Raw genomic sequence first — 12,322 nt, 5'->3', positions numbered from 1 at the left:
ATCAAATCTTAGTTTGAATTTAATGAAGATAAACATTCAAGAAACTGAATCTATATTAACAATCATGTTTAAGTTCAAGTTGCAATATAATAAAACAAATCAAGAAAAAAAAGGCAATCATCAAACAATCAGGATTATAATTTGTCTAATCAAAATGTTACATGGACTATAACTAGGGAAATGGATAGTTTTGAAATACTAAGTGTTTTCAAAGCACGTAAAGCGAATTGAATATATCCACATCATACCTTCATTGACTAATTTGTTTGTTTTTTTTTTGTTGAAAATGTAGTATAACTTTAGAGTTACTCACTCGATAGTTTTAAATTTGACCGAATTCTATTTAAAATATCTGTAATTAGAGGTCATCTCCCATCTTGATGGATTATGTATCAAAGTCCAGCGGTACCAATTAATGGATTGTCAGATTGCAGAAAAAAAGTCAAGAAAACTGAAGACATCCAAAGGTAGGATAAAATTAATTGTCTATTAAAAAACAGTCACTACTGCAAAAACGTGTAACGTAGTATTCTAAAAGATGAAAAGTGTACAGAATTTGCTTAAAACTGAAGGTGAGAAGTAGAATAAGTGAAGGACTATTAATTGCTTTATGAGCAGATTATTAGTCTCAGCCACTTTAATTATTTCTATATCTTTATCAAACGAATGGTGCTTTAATAACACTAAGTATTATCAAGTGATCTTAGACGATGTAAATACAAACGTGGGACAGTAAAAGTGACCAAACTGTATTGACTGTGTAAAAGGGAAATTGTGAATGTAGGTTGCATTAATCGTGAATTAATATCAGTTGAAATACTATTGAAAATCTGGGAACACTAAACAGATATTTTGCCTCAGTAACGAGTAAGGCCGACAAATTAAACTAATCTTCACAGAGCCTCTTCAACTGGACTATAACACTCAGTTCACCAGTAACATACTTAAAGATGTTCTTGAGGTTCTAGTGATTTAAGACTGCTACAATTGAGAAATTCCAGTGAGGAAACGGTAATCATCAGTGGCATTGGATGATCATCGTGTTCCATCACAAACTTATTGAAGTTAGAATTATGCTATTGGAAGCTGATCCAATGTCTTTAGTTGTTGTGTTCGCCGCTAGACCTGAAGGTTTTGACTTTGATTGAAAACGAGGTTCTCAGCGCACAGTATTGAGGAGTTTCGTGCTAACATAAAGTAATTATTCAGTCAGTAGTACCCTAACTGAAATCAATTTGCAACAAATAGGACATACAAGTTACAAATGCTAATATATTTGTAACAAAAATAAGATTTAATTAAACAACATTTTGTGTTTCATGTTTTTCCTTATCTCAAGTTTTCGGAAAAGGAAAACGTGGAAAGCGAAATGCATTAATTTAGTGTACAAGAATTGAGAAATTTCAAAATGAAAATATAATATTTAATGAAATGGAATGATATTTAGTGTTGGCTTTAAAAATAACAAACTACAACGAGATTGCATAAACAATAATAGTAATCGGTCTCGTAAAATAACTTTTGCTTTGAATATCTCAATAAATTTCAAGCGAATAAATCATTTTAAAGTGAGAATCTACAGAAGTATGATGTTGTGACTTTTACATTGTTTTGGCTTCAGAAATCACTACAAGGGGAAATATCCTTAAATTACTTACTTTCTTATGATTTAAAAAAAACTTGGCTAAAGATAGTTGGTAAAGTACACAGTGTGCAAAATTATGGTCATTAAAGCCAGATTTTTCATAAAACAGCTTAATAAGTCCTTTGAAAATTACTTTCTTTAACAGCAAACTCTTTAACCATGTTTTGAATAGGTAATCGAATTATAGAATTTGTATTAACAGTGATTAGCAGTTAATTAACTGATGATCATCAGAACTTAAAAGCCTATTTCATAGTGAGGTAGTGCTTGAAAGGCTAAGCGGACAATTTAACACTTGGCAGAAATATACGTAACACTCAATAGAGTGACACAGTATTCCAATAATAAAAAGAATTGTCATCGACTGTACTGTAAGTGACAATCTAGTTTAACTGAAATTATTTGATATAACATGAAATGATCATATATTGTTTAGTAACCAAGTATGGTTTTGTATTTTATCTTTGAACTTCACTATCATTACTACGGGAGGGATGGTCATACTACCCTCTTGACTCAATCTAAGTGGGTGTAACGGGGTTCGAACTTGTAACTTATGCGTTAGAAGTCAGTAAAACAGTAATGGTACATCATGTCACAGAAAAAGTGTGTGAAAGGTAGGTTATCATAGGAAAAACTTATAAAGTTAGTCACATTTCTTTATTTTTCTATAAATAACTCAATCAGATAGTTTCAAATTTATCAACTTGTAAATTAGGAACTTTATCCAGTTCCTGAATGATTACCACTGTAAAATTAATGTAAATTGTAATTTACGAAATCTCACTAATTAAAAGATCAAAAACAGTGAAATACAATTATGTCAAGTGAATAGAGGTTACAAGAACGACAAACTTATTTAGAAACTGTGAATAGGTAATGTGAATAAGAAGTTTTTTTGTGATAAAATAGTGCCTAATCTAAGCAAACTTTAGGATTGTGATTAAGTGCTTAAAGTGAAAGAAATAGGATACGTCTAAATCTATCACAGTTAAGATACTTGCCCTGTAGAAGATGTCGAAAGCGATTTTTTACCATTCCTGTATATCCATGATCAATAAAACGCGTTTTTATATCAGTAACTTCACCTGTTTCATCTACATTCAATGTACGTGCTCGTATCAGTCCTCCTGAAGCAAAATAATTTATTGGAGTAATATACACAAAAAAAGAAAGGATTATAAAGAATTCATTTCAAAGCGGAAGTATTAATTTTTAAGATTTTGTTTCGATAAAATTAATCAATGAGTAATAGATATTACCATATCATTAAACAAGATATCCTGAAAGTTTCGCTTAACTAGAAATGTGAAAATCAGCGCACTTTTAAATCGGGAGTTATCACTTAACATAATGTTCAAAATAATATGTTTAACTTCATATAATGCAAGTAAACTTACCATAACGTCGCATATCAATTGGTTGTTGAGCGAGATACTGTTCTAGACGTCGACGAAGACCCAACTCCCCACCAAATTTTCCAGATGTTCCATTATCTGCTAATAAAAAGTAGTTATGATCAGGATTAAGTGGGGCTTCTTGACGGCCAGGTCTCCATCCTTGTGAATAATAGGAACAAGTATTCTGAACAAAGTCAGAGAGAAAAAGTTGAAAAAGCTTGTAAAAAGGTGAATCAATGTCAGTGTTAAACTATTGAGGTATAATTTAAGACGGATACAGAAGATATAAATCGAATGAAGTGGCATCGTATTTTGTGCTAGTGTCAAGTGGGATTGACAAATGGCAGGAATGGTTGGTTTAAAATTTATCATACTTCAAGAAAGTATTTGTGAATTCATAATAACGGACACTACATATTTCTCCGAGATCCAGACTACTGAAACGAAATAAGTTAGGTATGGAGAAATGCTTTATGTTCCGAAAGTTCAAGCCACAGCAGCTTAAAATGATAGTTATTTTAAATTTTCGGGCAGAGCGTATAGGTGGACTTGTCACTCTGAAACTTGTATCTCAGGTGGCTCATTTTCAAGGATGCACTAAATCATAGTTTATGAATACTTTAGTGTTCGCCAGTGTTGTATGGGAGATTGGAGTATTAGTAATAATTTTACATTCATCGATCTATTAAACTACTGAATAATAAGACACTAGATATTGGAGGCATATTGCGAATTCGGCTGAAGTTATTTGGATAATTCCAATCAATAATGTGCCGTTATTTCCAATAGAATAATTGAGACAATTTCAAACGATTAGAACACTGAAGATGCCAGAAAACATATTAATAGATACTCAATGAATGATTATTAAGAAATGTACAGAGAGGAACAGTGTATTAAGGTTTGATGGTGACGTGCGTTTTGGGTTTCAAAATAAATGCATATCGGTAGGTTATGTACGATATGATTGACTGATGTCTGGTATCCAGATCGGGCTGATATCATGAACATGACTCAGTGTCAAAAAGGTTTACAAGATGAGTTTTGTAGATCACTTACTTTCTAATGGATTATGACCATAATTTTAAGTGAAATTCTTGCTCCCATGCCACCAAGTTAGAGTTCTATCTTTCGTTACATACCACAACTGCTTATGGAAAAATCAGAGCCAGTTCCCTAAATTATGAAGTAAATAGTGCTTTTGTGCGTACAAGTAATAAAAGGAATAAAGCAGTAATCTTTTGTTGTTTCATTAACTGTTTCAAATTTATTGTTGTAGAAAATTTGCTGTCGCAAACCTACCACATTAAATAAAATCACTTTTATGGATCACGTAAAAAGAATAACAAGAAGTAGATCTTAGAATATGAGTGTATATTGAGTGGAATCTCCTAAATTCCAAAAACCAGAAAGTTTCCTATTGACTCAAAGCAGTACGATCATAATCTTTTCAGTGTCAAGTTGAATGCATTTCAGTCAGAGGCCTTTAAATACAGAGATGCAGTTTAGGTATTTTTTCCAAACGTCAGTCTTGGTCACAAGCTTACTTCATGTATTAGACAGGCCGATAGCTGAGGACAATACAAAAATAGTGAATATGCTGCCAATTGTCCACTAATCTAACAAAAACTGGACGCTACAAAAACGTTTAGAGAATATAACACGGCGGTCCTTAGCAAGCTAGACAAAAGAGGAGAGTTATTTTTAATGAAGAAAACAGATTATAGTGATAAAACAAGAATTTTGAACAATCATACTAAATTGCAAGAACCTAGTTACAATAAAGACATAACTGTAAAAACAGAAAAGCCACTGACTAATTCTCCTGAGGAATTGAAACACAATAGGATAATTACTCAACCATTTATAGTTGGCTTAAATCTACTAGATCCAATGTACCTCAAGTCTATGGTCCACCTGAAATCCACAAGTAATGGCATCTTCTTCACATAGTTTTATGGTATTTATGTATAGATCTTCATACCACAGAACTGAAAATTGCCTTAACCGAATTTCGTGACTTCCAGGCAAACTAGTCGTTAGTAAAAGCGTTCCAATGTTTCCAGTTTCAGTTCGAAGTCGGATTATTTTAATATAGATGGGATAAATTTGACATCTCTAGGCGTTGCTTCCTTCTTCATTAATGTACTATTAAGTGGAACAACTGACATTTTACGTTAATGACTGTCAGACAGACAATCTAATTTTGTGATTTCCGAGGTTGTTCCTAAAGATTTACACTAAAGATGTGCAACGGATCTCTAATTGGTCTTTATTACAATCTAATTGATAGAATAGCAATCAATTTATCGTCAAACCCTACCTTAGTTGATTTTGCATTACATTAGAAATCGAACTACTCAAGGAGGTTTGTGATAAACTTAATTTATACTGCCGTTACATTGATAACACATTAATTATTGCTAATCAAAATATTAGAAAAACTCCTAGAGCAGTTTAACGGATTATATCTGGCAACTGGATTGAATTGTGAGGGGGAGCTTGACAACAACTGAAAATGGATATAGTTTCAAGCAAGCCTGAACTTGGAACCTACAGATTTACAGTTAACCAGATCAACTTAAACCACAGATTTGGAATCTCGTAGTTTATATTTTCACCTCTCATGAAGTCATGCCATGGCGTAATCAAATTTTAAAATCATCAGTATGTCATTTATCTCGGTCTTGATGCTTCTTGACTTCATGAGTGATGGCTTTCAACGATAAGTTAGAAAAATCTGTCTAGGAGTTAGTCACTAGAAATTACGCAAATATTATTAACTAGGGTTTTATTTAATATTTAAGGGAAACGAATAAACACATACATCTAAACCAATCAGTGTTTCACGATGTTGTACATAACCCCATGGTGCTATACCAAGTGCAACAATATTAGAACCACGAATGTGCACTTCATCTTTTAATGCTTCACCAATATGTCGAGTTACACCTGCGATTGAAGGTAAAAATGAAACAGGAAATATGACGATATTAACTCGATGAATTCACCAAAACAAAACGATGTAAAGTCATTATTTAGTACCAAAATAATAATAATAAATTGGAAACCTATGACTCATAAATATGCAAATGGAAAGAACTGAAAAAAAGAATGTTTGAAAGTGATTGGGTTTCCTGAAAATAGAAACAAAGAGTAAAAAAGCAGTACTGCTACTACTAATATGAATCTACATACCACTTGAAAGTAACTTCTAAATAAATTGTCTGAATAATCGAACCAGGAACTCAAATCAATAAATCCTAACTTGCAGATATAAATGTTATTTAAGGACTACAATATAGAGCTAAATAGAGACTTATGTTATCAACGTAAATATTTTAAAGATCTTAATTCATCTTCTGGCGGTATAGGATAATGACATTTTCCGGTATGAAATCTTCAACATACATTCAGTAAAATCAACCAATGAAAGGTTAAAACTTCATCGGCTTGAAAAATTTGGAAAATTTTGTTTTATTCAACACTAACATAGAAAATTCACATCCTTTAAAAACACAAAAAGTATTACTGTAACCACAATTGTAAGGAACTATTTTAAGGTTTTTCATTTCTTGTTAAATTATTGAAAACTGGGTCCTCTTACTCGTAGAATCAATCCAGAGTGAACTATTTACAGTACACGTGTAGATAAGAGCATAAGAAGCTATTTCTTACACAACGATATGTATTTTAGGTGGAGTTGTGTTAACTGAGTTGAATGGTTTGACTGAAAACCTTTTAGTATTATGATATTAGGTGAATGAAGGTAGTCAGAAGGAAACGCTGGATATATGTTTCATTTCAGTTGCCGCTGGTCAACAAAGTGTATCCACAACGATAAGGGAACTGGTGCTCCCTGATGGATTTAGATCCAGCTCACTCAGTTTCAGATGTTACTTATAAGCGATACGAGCCTCGACTGATCTTCTGTGTTCCTACGCAAACATAATTATTTCCTACTTTGAATAAAAATGAGCTTTTAAGTCTTGTTCTGCATATGCAAAATTAGTATATTTCGATGAACTTATTTGTGACCGATTGTATTCGCTAGCCTTGTTATCTTCATGTGTTTTTGAATCCTCGCTGGAAGCTTTTCTTGGATAACCTCTGGATATGCGGTTAATTGCAATTTTCCACGATGAATGATAGAATCAGTTTTCAATTGTCTAATGATTACGGATTAGTTTAAATATCAAGGTTCTTGGAATTCTATAGCATTAATAGAGTATTTTTCTAGCCAGAATTCTGGCATTTTGCCAGTTAAATGGGTATTATTATTTGCCTTCATGCACTGACATTTCATGTCGTTCTACTGTTAGTTTGTGTGTCATAAGCATAAATGGATTTTTTAGTTGTTAACGATCACTAGCATTAAGATTGATAATTTTCGCTACTCAATGGATTACATCATGAATTATATCAGAAGATAATATTTATATCTATCCAACTAACTCCTTGAAAGATGAAAACTGTATAAAATATCATTCATAACAGTTATCGATATTTTTCATAAAATCTACAAGCTGTATGTGAAATCAATTGTATTCTGTTGATTTGGTACAATTAACATAAAAAACTTGGCTGTGCATCATGCTAAACTAATTAAGCGGTACTGAGGAACTAAAAATGATTTTTTTTTAATGGACTGACGTCGTCTAAAGGACGATTGAAAATCAAACTAGAATGTATAGATGTTTCATCTTAGTTGATCGATTTGTCAGAAATGTATAATTCATAACTTCACATGTGACTAAATTCAAGACTTTCATGGTTAGCATAAAACCTTAAGACCATTACTAATGAATCAGTATTAAGTTGTGATATAGTCAAAACATTAGAAATTATTCTATTGATCATAGCAATTACAATATTAGTTATATAAATTAGATAAATAAAAATATCACGAAAATCAAGATGTGAAATAATATAGTGAGAGATAAATAGGTAGAGATATTGAGCTTATCAACTTTTAGAAAGTGTGATGTTATACGACTTTTTGACCACTATTATTATGTCATGAGTATTTGTCCTATATATGTTTGTTTGAAGTAATTAAGATTTGCTCGTGATAATTTCTGTACATATTTGTCACTAAAATGATTGATAGATTAATCTTTTGTTTTAATTGACAGTAACTAAGTTAATAAAATGAAATGGACGTGGGTAATTATTCAATTATCAAATAGATATCAAGTAAATATACTGTAGTCTGAAAAACACACGTGATAATCTCTAATTTAATAAGTAAATTTCATTTGGTTATAACTCGTTTAACTCAATAATTCCAGATAAATAAGTTAAATTGTTATTTGTATTATGTAATTAGATATAAGTGATAATAGTATTAGTTGTGAGATGTACTTCTTTCTTTTCCGTAAGCAAAAAAATATAAGTTTACATTTCAAACTATACAAGATTGCAACTCAAAGAGTTATGAGAAAAATGGAACGTGATATATTAATAAGTAAAATACATAAGACTTATTTTATTAAAACATTTTGATAAAGAATTTAGAAAGACACAAAGAGAATAAATTATTCTAAACTTAACTGATTATTGTTTTATTTACTTTTTAAAACTACAAAACACTATACACGTGTTACGTGTATAGCAGAAGAATGTCAGCTTCCATAAAACATAGATCAAAGCTTCCAACCAAATGGCTTTTCATCACTTAGTTCACTACGATGTTGGGTAGATTAGAGTAGCGTCTAAATTACAACTTGATCCGCACAATTCAATTAGCTAAACGGACAATTGTTGCTAATAAGTGATCAGTTATTGCAGTTAAGCAGTAGAACAGTTTGCCAACACGTGAATAGACCAAGAAAAGAAAGACGATAATTAAGATTTCTATCATATTTTCAGCATATGTGAATTCCACCGGCCACAGCTTTTAAGTAACCGGTTAGAGCTAGTCAATAATGAACACGAGATGATTATTAACATGGGACTTTGTTGAAGGTTGCTCACTACGTATCAACACTCACTATTTTAAAAGCTATTGAGTGATCCCTAATTTTCAATTAATGTCTAGCTAAAGTTAGTCGATAATATGAATTCGCATAAATGTGAGTAATTTCCGCCAACAGCCTATCATATATTCATGAGTGAATTACTTTGAACGGAATCTTAGTGAGGCCGTGATCAGTGGTGTTCACTTATGAAGATTGTCTTGCATAATATTTCGTTGTGTTAATAAGTCAGTGGTTTATCACTTTTGCAATGCTAAGTGTATATATTAAAAATAACAAACAGTACTAATTAGTTAATGACACAAAATAAACAATATGGATATAAGTAACAATATGATCAACTGTTTATTTTCTTTTAATTATAATTTACTGTCTAAAACATGTTGGCTTTTAAGGGGGGGATCTGAATATGTTAAATAGAATTGTGGTGAAAAAACCACTTCCTGGAGTGCTAAAGCTTCATTTCTCTTATATTCCTTCATTTAATCATATAGATGATTTATTTAATAGTGTGTATTATTTAATGTAATTTTAAAAAACATTGAGGGACCTGTTTTATGAATTTGGATGAAAAAATATACACAATTTTATCTTTTAACCAAATAATTAATGAGTGCTAGGTTTACAGTATAAGCAAATTAGTTTTACAAAATCGAAATAGTCTTAAATTCATACATTAGCAATAACTTGAGAAGATACAAACATGAAAAGATAGTATTTTAACAAGCGACTAGAAAAAAATTCACCTACCAATATCTAATCCATTTGTAACAATCCAAGCACCAGTTGTTTTAGCTGCTCTCAATATACCATGTTTTACAACTTGTTGTAATTTTGCTTGTAATGGAGCATTGGCTAATCCACCGACAATTGAAATGACTAAATTCGGCACACGTATTTTCCATTCATGAAGTAATAAATGCAGTACTAGCTCAGGACAAGTTTCATAATGTAATCTCACATACTGCATATACATGTGTATGTAGACATTTATATGAAGGATACAAAATGAAAAAGAGGAATTATTGTGAGAATCAAATGTAGTTTGATCAATCATATATATATTCAAAATTAATTAATATTACAATTGTAATTTTCATATAGTCTTTAGACATGACCAAATACTATCAAGCATATTATAATGTGATATTTCAGCCTACGTAACTGGACATCGCGATGCACTTTTGTTCCATATTAGGTGGTTGAAGGTGATCGACAAGTAACCATAACATTCAATACAAATAATAGTAAATTCGACTTAGAAACAGTAGGTAAATCTGTAAAATGTTGCAGTAAAATGAAAATCGATATATAGAAAAGATGTAAATTTCCCTGTTAATATTGAAGAAGTCCATTTAATAAAGCTTATTCAGATTTTGTTTCATACTGAAAGACATTTTAATTTAGAATAACTGACTAACACGATAGAGCCAGATGTTTGCAAAGTTTCACTGTCATTATGTTTATTGACAATTTGTAATTCTAAAATAATAGCAGACAAGAAATCCAATTACCAAAAAGCTTTATTTTCTTGGAACTGATCCAAAACACAGTCATCACAAGAAATCATCAAATAATCCAAATATAACTGGTTATCAATAGCCTTCTATCTGTGATGTAACTTTTTTATAAGGTAATTTGTTGAACATGTACACATTTATGTACTGTTCTCTTCTAGAGAGGTAGAAACATAGGCACTACGTTATAAAGCTGTCAGTGTCAACGCTGATTTACTTGTCAAGTGAAAGTCAAGTCAAAGGCAGAAGTATAGTCCAGAAAGTGCATCGAACATATTTCTTACACTTTTCCAAGCTCAATAATATATTATGACGTGGAACAACAGCATCTGAAATGCTGTTTAGCATTTGTGAGCAAACTGATACGGATCAATGTGCTCTTTTAGTGAAGGTTGAAGTGGGAGTATCAACAATTTTTTGATTGATTTGAGGAAAGATGAAGTTATTGTTATGCGTGTGAATTTCACATTCTTATTGCCAGAGACTTTCTTAGGTATCGGCGTTATCTTTATCTTTCTCCACATTTTCGGTATGAGATTAGTTGAGAAGGATCTGTTAAAGATGCTTGTGAATGACTAGCACAGAACGTCAGCATATTTTTTAAAAAGGAGGTTTAGGATTTTATCAGGTCCTAAACATCATGATGAACTGAGTGACTGGAAGCATTTTCGAACATCAGTTTCAGTGGAAGTAGGGACACAACTATTCTTTAATTCTTTGGATATAGGGAGCATGACAATAGATGACTGACGCACAAAAGACTTACTTAAGTCGCAAACAACCAGCTAGTTATCGCTTCTAATATGCCCGTCACCTGTAAGTTCTTTAAAGGGTTTCCACACACTTGAGGAGTTTTTATGAGATAGGAGTTTCTGAGTGAACATAGAGTCGAGAGGTATAATAGTTTTTCTCCTTGTACATTCTTTCTTTAACCCTCCGTGTTCGTTTTAGTTGTGTAGATGTAAGTCGATCAAAACTTAGAAAAATAGTTTCAATGGAACAACAAATATCAAAACAGAATTTCAGATAACAAGTGATAACATCAGTAGTGTTTTCGAGTGAGCCATCTGTAAATAATTCCCAGTTAGTCATACCAAACATGTTTCTCAGATTTTGGATATTTTCTTTTGAGTAATCCTTATATTTGACTTTCCCAATTTGATGTAAGTGTACTCTTTCCATGCTTTCCATATACTTTAGGTAGAACACGAATTATACACTGATCCATGCTAGACAATTGAGCATGTTTACTAGTCACATACGTACCCACATCATTAATGAAAACGAAGTCTAAATAGGAAAATCTACATTTTGGTAACCTAGTGATCATATGGTTCGAAATTGAGTTACATGGCATGAATACCTTCAGTTTTTTAATCTAGTCTCTAATCATTATATTACTTTCTTAAGTGTCTGTTTTATCCTTGTACGTCACGCAATATAGATAATTCTAAGTTAAATATAATCAATTTAATGTTCAACCTAGAACATAATAAACTAATTGACACGCTGGGCCAATCAGATATAGGTCAATTAATAAATAAGAGATACTCATGGGAGCACTCTACTTATCAAGATTTGAGTTCACTTCCCAAAGAAACAGAGATATTCTACTAGTTGAAAACCTGGCTTTATTTTTTGGGGGAAAAGATATATTTATGAATGAGTTGTAAATATATTCCATATTTGAACAAATAATAAAAATCTTTCTACTCATTCTTGGTTTTCTCACTTAAATAGCTTGTAAGGCTCACGTATAGGAAGCTTTTGTGTCAGTGGCAG

The 12,322-nt window shown here is 31.6% G+C and overlaps 1 protein-coding gene across 1 annotated transcript in view; it reads right to left on the bottom strand.

Annotated features, from left to right (window-relative positions):
- TRPM3 (Transient receptor putative cation channel sub M member 3) overlaps positions 1-12,322 on the bottom strand; it is a gene marked incomplete at both ends in the record, with an annotated part of 101,375 nt that overhangs the window by 77,031 nt on the left and 12,022 nt on the right. Inside the window, 3 exons of the mRNA XM_051219466.1 lie at positions 3,046-3,229; positions 5,873-5,997; positions 9,774-9,987. Coding sequence (XP_051065628.1) covers positions 3,046-3,229; positions 5,873-5,997; positions 9,774-9,987 — 523 coding nt within the window. The remainder of the gene's footprint in view (positions 1-3,045; positions 3,230-5,872; positions 5,998-9,773; positions 9,988-12,322) is intronic.

The sequence above is a fragment of the Schistosoma haematobium genome, chromosome 6 (genome assembly GCF_000699445.3).
Source record: "Schistosoma haematobium chromosome 6, whole genome shotgun sequence".
NCBI lineage: Eukaryota > Metazoa > Platyhelminthes > Trematoda > Strigeidida > Schistosomatidae > Schistosoma > Schistosoma haematobium.
This window is presented reverse-complemented; position numbering and strand designations above follow the sequence as displayed.